General features: G+C 36.6%; 1 protein-coding gene across 3 annotated transcripts; it reads right to left on the reverse strand.

Moving 5' to 3' along the window:
- Nucleotides 1–843: 843 nt before the first annotated feature.
- Nucleotides 844–11,513, reverse strand: LOC132635271 (putative ABC transporter C family member 15). Of its 3 annotated transcripts, none has more exons than XM_060351605.1 (12): nt 11,325–11,480; nt 10,036–10,317; nt 5,932–8,258; nt 5,719–5,805; nt 4,411–5,061; nt 3,724–3,888; nt 3,120–3,414; nt 2,703–2,917; nt 2,077–2,382; nt 1,738–1,801; nt 1,421–1,660; nt 844–1,328 (listed from the first exon to the last, which is right to left on the reverse strand). In XM_060351605.1, the coding sequence occupies exons 3-12, from the start codon at nt 8,254–8,256 to the stop codon at nt 1,219–1,221; spliced, it is 4,458 nt and encodes a 1,485-aa protein (XP_060207588.1). In that variant the 5' UTR covers nt 8,257–8,258; nt 10,036–10,317; nt 11,325–11,480; the 3' UTR covers nt 844–1,218. The 3 variants fall into 3 exon arrangements, with proteins under 3 accessions (XP_060207588.1, XP_060207596.1, XP_060207581.1); XM_060351613.1 differs by having other exon boundaries at nt 10,036–10,353; nt 11,325–11,479; XM_060351598.1 differs by lacking the exon at nt 10,036–10,317 and having other exon boundaries at nt 11,325–11,513.
- Nucleotides 11,514–18,896: the final 7,383 nt, after the last annotated feature.

Here is an 18,896-nt window from a genome sequence, read left to right on the forward strand (position 1 = left end):
TATAATTATTAGCTATGGAATGTAATTATTTTAAACTATAGTTACTAAATATAAATATGTAGTAGTGTTAGTTATGCTATGTAGTTATTCCAAAATTTAACTAGCGTTACTTGGGGTAAGTGGGAAGCATGAGGTGGGAAGATCTTTTTTCATGGATCCATTGCTCAAACACTATGCTTCTTTATCAGTCTATGGAGTAAATGAACTTTATTTTTTCTATAACCGACGGTGTCCGAGCCGCGCGCACCTCAACTAATTCCACAGGATACATGCTACCTCCCACTAGCAACAGGTAACTCTGTGCACCAAGGCTCAGACAAATGGGAAAAAATTCACCTAGTGTTTTTGTCTCTGCCGGGATTTGAACTGGAGACCTCATGGTTCTCCTCCCACTTTATTGACCATTAGGCCACACCCTTGGGTGCAAATGAACCGTTTCTTATAAACGTAACGGTTTATAGCTTGGACGCACCTCCATTAATGCACCGGGTAATCTGTCACAACCCACAATCAAATGTGTCGAGTAAACCTATCCATCAAGGCTAGAATATATGGCCTCATATTGAGTGTTGTAGTTGAGATTTGGATATGGAATCTCCAGGTTGTTACTCTTATGCGTCAATGCTCAACCAGCCTCTTGGAACATGAAACTTAATAGTTGCTTCTAGCAAGTTTCTTTTTCTGGTGTGGTAGTTTGATAGGTTTTATTCTGAGTTGAGAATATACATAAATATCAAACAATTGGCAGCTTATTGAACTTACACTTTTCATTTGTTACCTTTGCTACCCTCAGATAACTAGTTACCCCTGGGAATTTGGAAGGTTTTTATCTGCACTGCCAAATAACCTCTCAAACTGCAGCTTAGATTACACATAATTATTGGTAATTTTGAAAACGAAAGTGATTCATGTTCTACAAAATATTACAGAACTTTAATACTAGGGGTGTGCATTCTTTATTTTGGGTTCAGTTTCTTCACCATACTGAACTAAGCTTACAAAGTTTTCAACGACCTATGAATAGTGATAAAAATGCAGCAAAAGCATGGTCAAGTTGCATAGTTGATCTGTGCAGTGGGCTAGCAGCTGAGGCTGATGTAGACCTTTTTCAGCTTTTATAAAAGCTTTAGCTTTCCAATATCATTTCTTTCTTCTACTGATGCCTGCAGAAATTTGTTCCAACTTGCTGAATGTAGGAAGCAAGATTAAGTCTATAATTTAGCTTATAAAACTTTTGGATCTCACTGAATACTCCTTTATCAATTTTGAGAAGAAAGAATCCTCTCTTTCCAATAGCTTTGCTGGTGTGTCATATTCGGCTATTCTTCCTGTTCAACGACAAGTGAAGGAATTCACACAGTTAAAACAATTAGCAGCTTATTCAATAGGATGTAGAGATATAGATATATTAAAATTTTACCTTCATTCAAGACTAAGACAAGATCACTATCAATGACTGTGTGGATTCTGTGAGCTATTGTGACAACTGTTCGATTTCTGAACTCTTGACTGATAATCTTTTGTAACACTGCATCAGTTGCAGCATCAACTGATGCTGTTGCTTCATCCAGAACAAGAATGCTGCTTTTCTTTAGCAAGGCTCTTCCAAGACAGAAAAGCTGCCTTTGACCAACGCTCCAGTTTTCTCCATTTTCAACCACTGTGAAACTGACCACATTAGTAGGTTTCAACAAGGAAATATGCCATTGCTTTTTATCAAGAAATTTTTAGTCTAACCTGTAGATTCTAGCTTTTCTGGCTTTGCACGTATTATATCACCAAGTTGGCATTTGTCGAGAGCCTAACAAAAGAAGATGTGACCACATTATTCACTATCCAAATCATAATACTTAAGCTAATTTCAACTCTTTCCTTGACTGGATCACAAATATTGGTTAATGTTTATGTTCCAATCATTTAGACTTGCAAAACAAGTGCAAGATCTATCAGAGGGTTAACACGCTTTTTGTTCTTTTGGCTTGTTACCATTGAAAGATGTTGACTTATAAGCCACTATGTGAATCTAAATGGACTTTTCTGAATAATTGTTTTTGCCGTACTCAGTGCAATAAGTACCTCCCAGATTTCGATATCAGAGTGCTGTGTTAGTGGATCAAGGTTTCCTCTAACTGTTCCCTCGAACATTGTTGGATCCTGAGGAATAATACTAAGCCTTGACCTCAAATCGTGAAGACCTATCTTGCAGATGTCTATATCATCGATGATAATGCTTCCTTCTCTGGGTTCTATGATCCGGAAAAGGGCCTGAATGAGGGTTGATTTACCACTTCCAGTTCTGCCAACAACACCGACTTTCTTACTTCCTGACAATGTGCATGTGACGTTTTTCAGAACAGAAGGGAGGTGTTCAGCATAACGTATCTGCAGATAGAGGTATGGTGATAATATCAGTGGGTGGAAATTTTAAGCAATCAAGCTAAAACATTATGTAAACAAGTAGTATACAATATTCCTGCGAGTTTTTGGGTAAAAACAGCTTTATTCCTTGCATCATGATCATTAAAGGAATATGCAGACATATTAGAACCACAAAAATTGTACAGGATTTTCTGAAAGCTTTTCAGAGTTTTCAACTGTCTAGCATCTTTAACATCTGTCACTATTGGATGATATCCTACTGCGTTATTGCAAACCTCATAATCTAGTCTGGTTTTATCTAAGCTATGAGACACTGTCTTTACCTGCAAATTTTCGAAGGAAATTGTTCCAGTTTCCGGCCAAGTGCTTGATGGTCTGCTATTTTCAATCACAAGAGGTGCTTCACTGGCAAGGTTCGAGTACTGGAGAATCCTTTCAACAGATATCATTTTGTTTTCAGCATTGCAAATATTCCATATTACTGAAGCTTGTAAAACGTTCAAATTGATCCCATATGTTACTGCTAATCCTGCAATGCCTGTAAGAATATAAAGCAACATCAATTTCCTCCTTTGATTTCTTTTATGAAATTAAAGTTCTTAAAACCTGTTCCACCACCACCACATCAGCAAAAAGAAAGTGACTAAAGAAACTTTGGTTAGATATCATGCTTTTGTCATCTTTAATTCGTACCTTTGCTCTACATGACAACATAAAGACAAGTAATTTCTGATGCTTACTTGGATTTATAATTCCTTCGGGGAGTGTGACTAGCAGAACAAGGGAGAAGGCAAAAACAAAATTAGATAGCTGATTCAGTCTAAACGAGAGCCATTCCATTGCTGATACATTGTGAAACCATGGCCTTGAATGACCATCTATGAGACAAAGGTTTGCTTGACCAAAGCGATCTTTTTGGTTGAAAGCACGAATTGTTGCTGCTCCTGCCAGTGATTCTGCAAAGTGATGGAGGATCGGAGCTCTTTGAACTCCAGATAAACGAGCAAGCTCCCTTGCAGTTGGTATGTAGTATTGCTGTCATTTTTACAATAATATCTTTAAATTACATTTTACAAAAATTAGAAAGAAAATCTTTGGAATCTTAAAGAAGCATAGAGTTTGTTGATCCTTTGATCTTTAAAAAATAATTTTAGCAATATTCTCCGAACTCTCTTACTGATGTATACAGAAACTCTTTTATAAGGTAGCTAAATGAGAACTGCTTATTGCAGCAACAAACTTGGTTTTATCACTGTATCAGCCTCCCCTAATTGGACCGCTAGAGTACTTTGCCCAAATGAGACAGCAACTTCTTTTTTAAGTAAACATGTACAGCTTACTTACCTGGTACCAAACGCAGACTGCTGTTACGGGAATAAAGATGACAAATACTTCCCATGCGACCTGCGACATGACTGCAACTGTCCCAAGAAGCTGAATAATGGAGAAAGCACACCAACCCAACTTGTTTGCCATTTCCAAGTCTAGAACACTTTGGTCTGTCGATACCTGTTCATGTTATAAGATGTCTTAATGATTGATCCAATAGGATTGCATTAATGAATCAACTGCATTTCAGCCTTAAGTTCTGGAGGTTATGGCAAGAATTAGACCACTTTGCTTTTGTCACGTTTTCATCTTGACTATCTTTTTCTAATTAACTTGTGAGTTACAGTTGATTGAGAAGACAAATTCAGATGCCACATGACTGTACACTGGAAGACGCAAATTTGCTTTTCCAGTTATGATATATGGCTAATATTCCATTACTTAGCTTATCACAAATACGTTCGTCCGATTTATTGCTGTTATAATGCCTGGTTTCTTCCTATATATTTCTTTTTAACATTTACCAGGGATCTATCTACCTATCCGTGTATATGCAGGATAAAAAAAACAACCAACTATTGCTGCTGCGTGTTATAAGTACTTAGCTAAATCCACACATCTCATTCAGATTAAGGGAAGTAAATTGCAGCTGATATGCTGTACTCATGTTCAAAGCCAATCAGCTAACTTTGAGTTACTTACGCGATTTAAGATTCTTCCAGTAGGAGTAGAGTCGAAGAATGACATAGGAGCACGAAGGATGCTGTGCAGCATGTTGCTAAAGAGCTTTTCTGCTGTTCGAAGGCCTGTTATAGCCACAAATGATGACCGGACTAGCACGCAAAGAGAACTTCCAACAGAGAGAAGCACATAAACAGAAAGTATGAAGTTCATCTTCTCAGCTATTGGTGCTGCATCACCTGTGGGACATGACCATGCCATCCAGTAGTTGCTGGCTATCTGAAGCACTTGAAATGATGATTGCGCTAGAAGAATTATTGGAACAAAGGCACCACCTTTCACAATGGTCAAGTAAGAAAGGTAAACATCCTTTCCAATGCTCCCTTTTTCTCTCTCCTCATCCTGCACAAGTCTGCCATCCTTTTCTGTTATCTCTATGCAGAGATTGTGTTCTGAATCCTGCTTAGTGTGTGGAAATTCTGCATCTACGTTACTATCTGTTTCAAGCTCAACATCAGAAACTGCATGTTCAGATACTCGACTTGAGCTTTCAACTGTTAAAATTGATTCTAAAGCCTGGTTGTGTGCTCCAACTAGAAGTTCGAATCCAATTTGCTGTTTCAATAGTTCTTCAAAAGTACCAGCTTGGGCAATTCTTCCATTTTGCATAACCTGTTGATAGTTAGGAGTTAGACTCGAATAAATTTTGTGCAACTTAGAGTTTTGAATGTTGGTCAAATTTATGGAAATTTAATGAGGCATGAAGTATTTTCTTTAAAAATCTCCCTATTAATGTTTAAAATGATCCTATCCTGAATAGGAAACCTCCAAATATTTGGGAAGTTTTAACAAATTCTAGCTTGTTTTGAACTGTGCAACATGTATACGCTTGAGCAAGGAGTAGACCTTTCTATTTTGGGATTTCCTAGAGAACTCCTTCCCTTAATTTGTGTACCTTCTTGAGCTGGATGAAATGAAACTTTCACATCTGATTTCAAAGGCAGGGAGGGAGGGGATCCTATTAGAATCCTGTTCCAATTTTTCTTGGAGCTAGACTTATACCTAAAAAGCCCACTTTCCTAGAATTACTAGGTTTTTTCGAGTATAAAATCCAATTATGGAAGGACTTTGATGTGTTCATGTAAACAATGGAATATACTAAAGAGTTGCTAAGTTCTATTATCTGAATCATCCTCAAAGTCACTGTATAGGGAGGAGATCATTTTTTTATGAGGGTGATGCTTGGATTCACAGATTATTCAGATGTTTTTATCAGTTAAATGATGGCTGCATCAGTGGAATAAATTGAAACTCTGTTTTTCTGCATACCAGAATGAGATCTGCTGCAGGAAGAAACTCAACTTGGTGTGTAACATAAAGTATTGTCTTGCCCTTGAGAACCCTCATCAAGCACTCCTGCACGATGCAAAAAATTTAAATATAATACTTAAATACCATAATGTTATCTCATACTTGATGGATGGTGAGATTTGAAAAACCAACACTAGAATTACTCTATTATAGACATGCTGAAAAACGCACTTGAAAGAGGTGCGTGCCTGTGTGAGCATCGACAGCACTGAAGGGGTCATCAAGAAGATATATATCAGCATCTTGATAAACCGCACGAGCAATTTGTATTCTCTGCTTTTGACCCCCGCTCATATTTATCCCTCTTTCTCCTATTTCTGTAAGATCACCAGCAGGGAATAGTTCAAAATCTTTTCTCAGCGCACATGCTTCAACTGTTCTGTCATACTTGACGCTGTCATAAGGTTTTCCAAATAGAATATTCTCCTTGATATTTCCAGTAAGTATCCAAGGAGACTGAGTAACATATGCTACTTGACCGCTGATCTTCACAATCCCTGACAGTTTGGGCATCTCTCCAAGTACACAAGAGAGCAAGCTTGACTTCCCTGATCCAACACTGCCACAAATTGCCACCTTCATTCCCCTCTTAGCTTGTAATTCTATTCCATCAAGGGTCGGTATCCTTGACACTGTGTCCCAGCTGAATGTTCCACTCTTTATCTCAACCCCAAATTGCGTTTCAACTTTGGGAACAAATTCAACTGCATCGGGTTGAATCTCCTCTTCCTGCAGGTAGGAAGCAATTCTATCAGCAGAAACTTTTCCTTGTGCTATCACATTGAGTAAATCTGGCAAATTGAATATAGGATCTTGAAGCATCCGAAATGTAGCCAACGCAGATAAGACCCGCCCTGCAGTTAGTGGAATGCCCATCATAACACATCCGGAAAAAGTTGCCACAGAAATAAATGTAGGCGATCCCCAGAAGATAAAAGCAGTTAAGGCTGACAATCTAAGTGCTTTCCATAACCAATTATGCTCTACTTTCCTCAAGATTTCCAGCTTCTGCAGATAATAACTATCCCATGCCTGAAGTTTGATAGTCTTCATATTTCGCAGAATCTCTGAGGTGGATTTCATTCTTTCATCTTTGGACTCCATTATCTTAGTTTGATAACCCTTTTGGGTTCTTGTCAGGGGTATGTTGCCAGTCATCACTATCATAGTTGCCCCTAATGCCACAAGTGCACCCATCCCTAGATTCATGTGTAAAATATAGATTGCCAATGATATCTGGACGGGTAACATCCATATTGTGTTAAGGTACCATATAAAATCTGTAATCCTTTGGACATCTACGCTCATGTAATTGATTATCTCTCCGCTGGTGTAGCTTTGGCGTGATTGACTTGACAAAAGTAGGCCCTTTTGGTAAATGTGAGATATCAGAGCAGCTCTGATCCGAAGACCTAGCTGTCGAGCTCCAAATATCCACTGCCTTTGTGCTATTGTCTCAACCATTTTCGCACCAAGAAAAGCTAGTGCTATAAGATAGCCACTTTCTAACCCCCGAAATTTCTTTTCACCAAGGAAGTTTACAAAGTCGTTTATAAGGTATGGACCAACATAAGATGATCCTGCACTAATTACTGCAAAGAAGGCATTGATTGCTGCTTTCTTCCTTGCAAATACATAAATGGCCTTATAGATAGATGGATTTGTGGTTCCATCCTTTTTCGCTACATATTTCAGGCTTTCATCAAAGGAATCGGATAGAAATTTTGCAGAATCCCTGAAGTCAACATCTGGGACTTCATCCTGGTCAAGGGGCTTCTTGACTCCAACTTCAAATAGTGGATTGAGCCAAGAGAAGGTGATCAGTTGGAGAAGACTAGCTTTTCCATATGGACTGTCCCTTTTGGCTTCGGAATCTTTTTCATTCTTTCCATTTAGAAGTGATTCAGTTTTGCTGTCTGAGATGTCAGGAATTATGCCTGTCTTCCCTCTAATAGAGATAACCAGAAGACCGGCTGATGCAATAAGACCAAGGATATCCAAGTAGTCAGCACGTCCGAGATGCGCGTTCCTTGTGATGACAAAATAGGCATCAAGAGTCGCACGAGCAATAGACAGAAAGAAACTGGAAATCCACCAGATTCTAAGGACCCAAGGAAACTGGATGAATTTCCTACTTCGAGTTCTGTAGAGCACAAGAAATGAAGCTGCCCATGATGTCATTTGCAGAATCTCAGATGTAAGAATTGGAAACTTGAATTGGCAGTGAGCACCATTTCTTGTTTGCAGCATCAAAAGCATTATGAGATGAGTGCTCAATAATATAGTCGTGCAGATAATGCTAAATATGTAGGAAACGCTGACTTTTGTGCCAACAGCATACTTCTCGACTGTCATAGACTTCGTTCTGCATTTGCGTAGGAGTGAATCCAGCAGTAAGATTCCGAGGAATCCCAGTAGAACAATGATGCTGGTGTCCTCCCACAAGCAGTGCGACATTGGCTGCAGCCACGCAATCTTTAATTCAGGAAAATTCATAGCTGCGATTGATCAAAAGAAGAATTCATCATCTCATTAATCGTTAGGATAAAGCAGACTAAACTATTCTCCAATTTGGGAAGTCCACGTTAAAATTTTCATCAATTTCTATTTGTCATCACTTGATTCTGTTTGGTTATATGCACTTCACTTTCCATACAGCTTAAACAGAACAGAAATTTATGTGTTCATGAATTTTACTGTTGTTTTAGACTCTACAAAGTAGTTTTTTTGATTTTTCAGTTCTCAGGTTAAATGAAAAACTGCTAATACTCATCTGTTCATGAATTTTTACCACTTTTGTCTTATAAAGAAGGAAATGTATGCTGATAGTCAACTGAAACTTCATTCTACATTCCCCGGCTAACGTTTTCATTATAATCTGTTAGGAAGAGGGCATATGGTCTCATGATAAGTCGACTTTGCAAGAGTCAGGATGCTTTAATTCTACAAAAACTCAATCATTGCCTTGCATCTGAGGATGGCCTGGTAGTTAATACAGTGAGTAAAAATTATCGGGTACTAGGGTTTAAGTTAGTTGCAGCAGAGATAAAAAAAAATGCTCACGTGATTTTTTCTCATAGGTCTAGGACATCACTAGTTATTAAAATTAATAAAAAATGGAGGAACTCTATCATTGCCCTACAAAAGTGTGACGGACTATATATTTCCACTAGGCTGTTCAAAATAGAGATAGAGGAACTCTATAATTGAAGTTTTAATGTGTTTACCATTCACAGATCTTAGGTTATTCTAATTGATCCTAATGCACCTAGAGATCTTAGATCTGTGTATCTTTTGATTTGTCGAACCACCTCTTTTGGCATTTATGTTTGATTTGTTCCATCACTTTGGGAAATAAAATAAATAAATGTTCTGACTAATTTCACTTTTCTTTTCCACTTCACTGAAGATCTCAAATTTATTTTCTGGGTTTTACTGAAAACAGATAAATATGCTGCTCGAAGGGATAAATAGATCTGAGTAAAAGCGCTCAGACGTTTTTACAAATTGTTTTTGTAGCCCAACAACTCAACTAAACAGAAGCAGAAAAAAGCCAGTAGTTGAGTTAATCAGTAAATGTAAACAAACAAATCAAATCTGGAAATCTGTAGCTTCATTTAAAAAGAAATGGAAAAAGTCATGTAACTCCATACATTTTTGTGAGTAAAACGTAGGAATTTCTCCGATACTGTAAACAAGTGAATACACTGTTTTCCTGACAGTACTTCGAAATTGGAATTATTAAAATATATATAGTCTTGCTCTGACAAGACGTTAATTAGTAAAAAGATAAATATATGAAGATGCATATTTTTGGAACAATTTAATAAGTCGACAAACATTCTAACTTCTCTATCAATCTGTGTCAAACTCAATATTACGCATCTTACTAGATCTAGATTTGAAAATTGAATAGGTAATGTCTGTTCACTTGTCTGGCTTCTGTGCTATCCTCTCAATTGTTACTATCTTGCACATCTTTTTTCACTTTTTCCTCTTTCAGTATTACTTTTTTTCTTTTTCTTTTTCGCTTTGTCTAAAAATTAGGAATTTATACCAATTCAATCCTGTAATTTATTATTCTCATTGCTCGATCAACAAGATGAAGCAGAAGCAATAATTATTGTGCTAATTTTTCTTTTCTTTTTTTTCTTTTGGGGTTTGAACACATAATCACCTTGTTAGGTTAAAATTTTAACATGTGATAGATACATCCATTATGAGGCAAAGAGATAGAACTATAATACAATACTAGAATTGTTCTTAAAAGCTTACCTTTCAATCACGTCTCTACAGTGCCAATCCTTTTCTGTTACAAACACCCCCAAATTCTTTTTTTTCTTTTTTTTTCTTTTTTTTATACACAGCCATTGACTAGAAACATCTTCCTATCGTGGAAAATTTGGCAACCTTTTTATGAGGACTATACAAATGATGTTACCCTAGACTAATGATTACTAGAGGATTCCTCTTCAGGACAACCATGATTTCTTCTTCTTCTTCTTCTTCTTCTTCTTCTTCATTATTTTCTTTTTTTGTAAGTATCGGTTTTGAATTCTGCCGGATAAATGTTGCTTATTGTAAAAACTTGTGCTGGTGACATAATACATTTCATGAAAGATGTGAAAGTAAAACCAATTCGGTAGACATAAAGTAAAACCAATTCGGTAAAGATATACTCCCTCCCCCAGTCAAATAGGTTCACATAAATTGAAAAGGACAGAATAGTAAGTCTTTCTTTTTTATAATCGTGGTGTTTGGGCCAACTTGTGTGCACCTCGACTAATTTCACGGAATACCTGACACCTCCCACCACAGTACCAGGTAACAATTGTGTCTTAAAAACTGGTGATCAACATTATGCTCTCGACAACCTAATTACTAGTTAAATTCTTCGCGCGAATACATCAATGCATTTGGAAGTGATTTTCTTAAAAGACTTAGTTGAGATCAAAGAAATAAATTTTTCTTAACACCAACAATAAAAAATAAAAAAAAATAACATAAGACATACATATGAATAAAGTTCAATAGAAAATCAAATCCAAATAAAAAATCATCACATAACTTAATTTTTTTAATTTTATAATGACAGGGTTATCGAGGTAATAATTCTCTCAATTGGGAAGAGAAGTTCATCCTCATCCTTTTCCGGGCAGAAGCGAATCCCTGATCCAGAGTCAATGGGTTCAAAACGAGCGAAATTTTATTTTATGTATATTTTTAAGAACTTATTTTGCATATGTATGCATAAATAGAGCCGAAAATAATGAAGTTGGTTGAACTCTGAAACCCATCCTAGATCTGCATCTGCTAATAGAATCAAAGTCCTTCAACCATTTGAGCTGTTATTTAGCAAATTTGCGATACATATAATTATATAAGTGAAAAAAGGGGCAAGCGTCAAGAATTCGCTGGCATCGTATGTACGTACACTTAGTTCCATGCAGTCCAAAACTACAATCCTCTTAGAAAAATCTAGTATTCAAGTTGGATTTTGGAACTCTAAAAGTGTATGAAGAAGTTGAAGTAGCAAGAATAAAGAGAAAGGAGAAAGGGCTTACTAGCTGTATTAAGGAGCTTGGAGATGGATTCTACCACCATGCTTTAATTCTATAGTCTCTCTTCGCTCGTTGAAGAGGGATGTTAATAGCTTTTGAAAGTCTGGGCTCCAATATTGCTAAGAAGCGGACTATAAAACGAATAGTCTTGACTTAAAACTTCTGGGCAGTTATATATGTTAGAGTTTAACGATATTAAATGGGTGAAAGAATTTTTATATTATCAGGTTACCTAAAATATATCTAACGTATGCTAGGTGGAATCAATAAGATATGAAAAAGAATGCAAATATAACTGATAGGCTTAATACACAGACAATCCCTTAAACTTGCAAATAAATTCCGTTTAGACATTCAAACTAAGACATGTTCTAATTGAACATCTGAACACATAATTGTTCTTATTAGACACTTTCGATTCAAATTTCATTTTTTTTAGAAAAACATATGTGTGTTCTCAAGAATGCATTACATAAATAAGCTAAACACTTAAAATATGTCACTTCCTTAATTATGTGTATTTGTCTCAATAAGTCGTATAACCTCAGACCTATTCCAATTGAGGTGTGTATACTAAAAGGAGACGACATATTTTATAGGGAAAAGGTGGAAATATACCCCTCAACTTTGCGATTTACAACAGATATACCCCTCTTTAGAAAAGTGGTGTGTATATACCCCTGTCATTAGAAAATGGTGTAAATATACCCTTATCGTTACAAAATGGTGCAAATATATCCTTTTCGCTGACGGAATTTAAAAAAAAAAATTATTTAGGTTAATTTTTAATTAAAAAAATGTCAGGTGACTTTAAAAAAAAGTCTAATCATTTTGTTTAGTAGACATACTTTTCTAAAGCTACATAGTAATCTTTTTTCTGGTGGGTTTGGTCTGGTTCGTTTTAAAAAAATATCTCCGTGACTTTAAAAAATTAAGTCTACCCATTTTTTAAAACGAATCAGATCCGACCCACCAGAAAAACATTAATATGTGGCTTTAGAAAAGTATGTCTACTAAAAAAATGGTTAGACTTTTTTTTATGTCGCGTGACATTTTTTTAATTAAAAAATAACCTAAATGATTTTTTTATACCGAAAAGGTCCAGATCTGCCCTTCTACTAAACGAAATTGCACAGATACACCCGTCGTTAAAAGGTGGTCTCACATATGCCCTTAATGTTAATTTTTGGGTTACTAATGCCCTTGATTTAATGGAAACCCAACAAAAATATTGGAGGTAAGATTTGTGCAGTTTCGCATAGTGTAGGAGCATATTTGATCCACTGAAATTCCTAAATATTATGGCAAAAAATAAAAATATGGAACAAAATATCATTAAATTCCAAAAAAATAAAAAACTTTTGCAATTACAATCCATGCATCCACCATTACATTATATCTAAACTATACAACTAAAAGATTAAATGCAACTACAAACATCTTTTAAAGATTGTTTTCACAAACAAGAGCACCGTTTTTCCTTTTCAAAAGATTTGTTTTATTAATGATGATATCATTTTTATTTTTCAATTTGTTGATGACCTGTATATTTCTTCTTCTCAGTCCCAGTATCTACACGATAATGCATGCACCAACTGCCGCACAAGACATAAACATAAAAAAAATTCATTACAGATTTTGCCACAAAAAAAAAAATCACAAGGAAAAAGAAATAACTTACATTAGACTTATGACACCTGAAAAAACGTCTACAGATTTGCCACCAAAAAAAAAAAAATCACAAGGAAAAAGAGATAACTTATGACACCTGAAAAAACGTCTCCCGCAATGCTGAAACTTTGATAACAATAATAGAAAGAATATTTCATTTTAAGCATTTATACGGTCTTACATAAAATTCAATGTGGTCTGACCCTTTTGCAAATTTCACGCATAATAGAAATTTAGTAGATCTGTAATAACTTGTGATTTTTTTTTTTGTGATCTGTAATGACTTACATTAGACTTGTGATTTTTTTTTTTGTGACAGATCTGTAATAATTTTTTTTTATGTATATGTTTTGTGCGGCAGTTGTTGCATGCATTATCGTGTAGATATTGGGACTGGGAAGACTAAAAATATCCAGAAAAAACTATCCAGATCATCAACAAATTGAAAAATAAAAATGATATCATTATTAGTAGAACAAATCTTTTGAAAAGGGAAAATGGTGCTCTTATTTGTGAAAACAATCTTTAAAAGATAGTTGTAGTTGCATTTAATCTTTTAGTTGTATAATTTAGATGTAAAGTAATGGTGGATGCATGGATTGTAATTGCAAATGTTTTTTGTGTTTTGGAATTTAATGATATTTTGTGCCATATTTTTGTTTGTTGCCATAATATTTAGGAATTTCAGTGGATCAAATATGCTCCTACACTATGCGAAACTGCACAAATCTGCCCTCTAATATTTTTGTCGGGTTTCCGTTAAATCAAGGGCATGAGTAACCCAAAAAATAATGTTAAGGGCATATGTGAGACCATCTTTTAACGACGGACATATCCGTGCGATTTCATATAGTGGGCACATCTGGACTTTTTTTTTTTAAATCCCGTCAGTGAAAAGGGTATATTTGCATAATTTTGTAACGGCATGGGTATATTTGCACCATTTTGTAACGGCAAGGGTATATATACACCACTTTTGTAACGAGGGGTATACCTGCTCTAAATCGCAAAGCTGAGGGGTATATTTGCACCTTTGCCCTATTTTATATGTGGTTAACTTAGCTACTTATTAGACACTTCAAAATACGCGCGAAAAAAATGCAAAATTAACGGAAAGTGTCTAATTGAAATAGTTTATCATGTGTTCAACTACTCAATATAAACAACCCTTGTCAACAAGTTTAAGGGATTGTGATGACTAATACTGGACTTATAAAATTGTATATAACTAAACTTTTAACTATATCATGTCAGATTTAAAGAGAGACATCCAATTTTATATGATTAGGGGTGGAGGATCAAGAAAAAAGGCACTTTACAATATATCGTCTTACATAAGCAATTTATTGGTATATGTTATGTTATCATTGGATGTAAAAGTTAAAGAGATTGTCACATGATGGTATGCTCTTTTTCTTCTTTAAAAGGACACTCATTTTTTTTGGCTTGTTTCGGTCCGTTGCTCTTTAAACTTACAGTATGTCTTAAAAGTAAAACAGGATTTTGATAAAGGTCCAAAGATGCAACAATAGTAGCACTAATCAGTAACGTATGTGGTATGCTTATGGTGATTATCTTAGATATGCTGTAAATGATGTGTACAAAGAATAACTTCCCACATTTAGAAAGGGTAACAAATTGGAGAGATCAAGGTGTTGGGTGTGCGAACAAAATACCACATTGGTAGCTGAAAAGAAAAAGGAGCTACTTATAAGGAGTTGGATACTCTTAATGATGTGAAGCCTTTTGGGGAAAACCGTGCGGGTTTGGCCCAAAGCAAACAATATCACATCATATCTTTGGGTCGTTTTATCCTAACAACTGGTATCAGAGCCAATGGTTTGGCGGGACGAGTATAAAGATGGCAGAGCGTGGCGTGGGGCCTGCCTTAGTGCCTTTGCCCGTCTATGAGTCGGTTTATGACATTTACCCATAGCTTTGAAGACGCATTCACATCCCTTTGGGATTCGGTAACCATAAATACTCAGACAATGTGGGTGGCACACAGACATGTTGAATCTTTGACCCGTGATATGATAATGAGCCACCTGGAACTTAGTTCGAGGGGGAGATTGTAGGGTGTGCGAACAAAATACCACATTGGTAGTTGAAAAGAAAAAGGAGCTACTTATAAAGAGTTGGATACTCTTAATAATGTGAGGCCTTTTGGGGAAAATTTTACGGGCTTGGCCCAAAGAAATAATGACTTTGTTGGGAAGAAACAAGCAATAACCAAATTACACGATGAGGTAACAGCGGAAGAAATACCCAAGTCGAAATTTCCCATACTATTTGAACCAAGAGAAGACAATAAACACTAGCACAAATGGAAATCCAGGAAGCTGCTATACCAACAATAAAATAGCAAAGCAAGCAAAAATAAATCGAATGGAAGAGACACCAAATTTACGTGGTAAAACCCCTTCAAGGTGAAGAGGAAACATCCACGAGACCTCCGGCCCACAAAAGCTCCACTATAATCAACAAGAGTTACAACAATGTTCTCGAAATGGCTACAACAACAAAGCCAAGCACGGAGCAACAATACATAAAAGATAGGACCAAAACTAGCGAAGAAAGGAGAGAAATCACCCCCCAAAACGAGCTACTACTCGAACACTGGAGCTACAAACCACAAAATTTGATCTCCACTGTTGAAATCGAAGAGCCAGATGTTGAGAACCCCCAGTTCAAATTTCATCACGAACCAACGAATAACGAATCGGGAAACGTAATTTAAAGGTGACTGCTGTAGTAGAAAATTTCTAGACGACAATCTGCTTTCTCTCTCACGTTTTTCTCTCTATATGGCTGCTATGAATTCACTCTTGTGTTGTCGAAATAAGACCTAAATTGATCCTATATATAGAGAGGAAATTTTGGGCAAAATTGGTCTGGTCCAAATTGGATTGAGTTTTATTAATCCAATTCCACATAGGAAGGGAAAACCCAAAAACCTAACAATTCTCCCCATCCCGACTATGTGGAGGAAACCGCCATTCCAGCGATCAAGCAACAACACTCTAAATCTATACTTGCAGCCAAGCCCAGAACAACCCAAATGGATGACATCTTCACAACTGGAGAAAAGATTTCATCAAAATCAACTCTATTCTTCTGATTAAAGCCCTTCACGACCAATCTAGCCTTGTATCGTGGAACTGGGTTTCCATCTTCATGTTTCACCCTAAAAACCCACCTGTTTTTCAAAGCTTTTCTATCTCTAGGAAGCTTAACCAGATCAAATGTATGATTATCATGCAAGGATTTAATCTCATCTTGCATAGCTGTCACGACCCAACCCCGTAGGCCGTGACTAGTGCCCGATCTGGGCACCCAGACACATCTATCAAATGCTATCTCAGATTTTATTAACCGCATTCCAGTATATAGCAGAAGCCGACAAGACTATATTTTAAATTTAGATAATTTCCAGAAAAATTTCGGCAGAGTTTCCTTTGTTTTACGGACTATCCAATATGCCCTGCGCACAGAAAATACCAACAAAGGTCACATAGGGCCAACAAAGCAACATTTAAACATATGCGGACCGGCCGCCGCGGCGAATGGGATCGCCCAAACACAACATATACACGCATCCATACAGAAAGACCCTAACCCACAAACATGTCCACAAACCTCTAAACAGACCGACAGAATCATATGACGGGACAGGGCCCCGTCGTACCCCTGAGTGACGTACATTTATACAATAGCAGGAGACTGTACCAAAAATATAGGCTCCGGATAAGAGAGCGCCTCAGAATAGCAGAATAAGATCCTAAGCGGGCGGATCAGCGAACCCGTCGTATGTACCTGCGCGGCATGAAAACGCAGCCCCCGAAGAAAGGGGGTCAGTACGAAATATGTACTGAATATGTAAAACCTAAAGTAGAGAAACCAAAATCATAACCGGAAACAGAACGAACATAAAGAAATGCAAAAATCCAGAATACCAAATGCATATTTCAAAACATAAGGAATGTGTACAGAAACATATGCCATATCATGTCCGGCCCCCGCCAAGGGACTCGGTAGACAGAACGTGGTCACCCTCCCGACGCTGGTGCCACAACACATAAGGATCAGAATAGGGGATAACCCCATAACATAGCATGTCATGTCAAATGGCCATATCGGATCATATCATATCATATCAAAATAGTGTACATTGCACAGCATACTCCACAACCCATGTACACGTATACCTGCCCCCTCACCATCGAGGCACGGCGAACAATGCAGAGGAATACGCTTGACAACATATCCTGGCCCGAGCTCAGTGAATGAAACATTGAGACATCCACGAGTGGAGTAGTGAGAAACTAATGCAATATGAGACATAATACATTTTACAAGGACTCGATGGAGTATTCCGAACAACAACCGTATTAATGAAACCGCACGATAGTCACGGTGCGTATATTTCGGATAACAAAAATAGATTATGTGATAATAGTCTTCTTGGGATCATTTCCATATTCCAAAATAATTTATAAGACTCAAATATAAGTAAGTGACCATACTTGAAATTCGAAATGATAATCATACCAAATTCTTTCAAAAGTCGTCCAAATTACATAAAGGAAAGTCGCGGGACCCACAGACGGGTATTGACCCGAGTCGGGCCCGCCTATGGAAAACATACTCATTATACATCATGCAAACTCCTATAAAAATATTGGAGCAATCCGAGCCTTTATGCAAAAGATATGGCATTTCATAGTTACGGAATTCTTTAAAACAACTTTTTTTGTACAAAGTTTGGAAATTAATGCTTTCGAAGACATAATGGTTCATACTTCATCACAACATACATAAGAATGCCAAGAAATATATATAAGGATCATAACGTACTCGGATTTCGAATTTGGAATTTCCTCGAGACTTGTGATATAGCCTATTGAAAACTAAGGCATGCCAAAAGAAAGAAGGGTTGCGCTTTACATACCTTTAGCGTTTAGTCGTATTATAACTTGTACTTGCTGCCCAAAAACACTTATCCTATATCAAGATATCAAGAGCTACAATTAGTCTACGAGGGAATTCAATACGTACTTTAACGTTAACAATCCCTTTCAAACATTTAGACCACGTTTCGTTCGCATTCAAACCAACTACATACAACCGATCCAACGTCAATAATCATATGCTCAATACCAATCCGGACAGCCCACATAACATTCCAAATACAACATTCCATATCGATTCACATACGGCTACTACATTCTCAAGTTACTCATAATAATTCGTAGCCTTAACGTTTTCGTGTAGCAACTTTACAACAACCCAAACAACGTAAATACAATATATATATTCTTAACTATCATTAGTCTTTCCAATTTAAAGAAGACAACATGTCCAAAACAGTTCCTAACCACGACACGTCCAAAACAGTCCCTAACCAACAACACGCCCAAAACAGTCCCTAACCAACAACATAAAGGTGCCCGAAATTCTTGCGAACGTTTACGAACATACCAAGCAAACCACATATGATTCTTACACATTATTTCATGTCTTCATTTCATATAATTTCAGTAAAATACGACCAGCAGTCACACGATAAATATATCACCAAATTCGTACGCAAATAGCTACATTGTCGACACTAAAACCTTACAACGACAACAACATGTTTAATGACATTACTTTCATGATTCTTGGAACTGTTTTAGCATCATTTCCATTCTTACAACAGCCCACAATTCATCTCAATTTCAACTTGAATCATTATGCTTCACTTCCACTAAACGTTCATAACAAGAATCAACACTCAACACATACAATTTCACCTCTAGCACTAAAACAGTCCACTGTTTTGGACTGCTCGTATGCTTCAACATAATTCATTTCTTTAACACCTTAATTCACATATTCAACATGCATACAATACACCACAAT

The sequence above is a fragment of the Lycium barbarum genome, chromosome 1, assembly GCF_019175385.1.
Source record: "Lycium barbarum isolate Lr01 chromosome 1, ASM1917538v2, whole genome shotgun sequence".
NCBI lineage: Eukaryota > Viridiplantae > Streptophyta > Magnoliopsida > Solanales > Solanaceae > Lycium > Lycium barbarum.

Coding starts and splice junctions, on each gene's coding strand:
- LOC132635271 (XM_060351598.1), bottom strand. CDS start 11,364: ATGGTGGTAGAATCCATCTCCAAGCTCCTTAATACAGCTA. Junction 8,259..11,324: donor CAAGCTCCTTAATACAGCTA/GTAAGCCCTTTC, acceptor GATCAATCGCAG/CTATGAATTTTCCTGAATTA. Junction 1,329..1,420: donor TGTCTTAGTCTTGAATGAAG/GTAAAATTTTAA, acceptor GTCGTTGAACAG/GAAGAATAGCCGAATATGAC.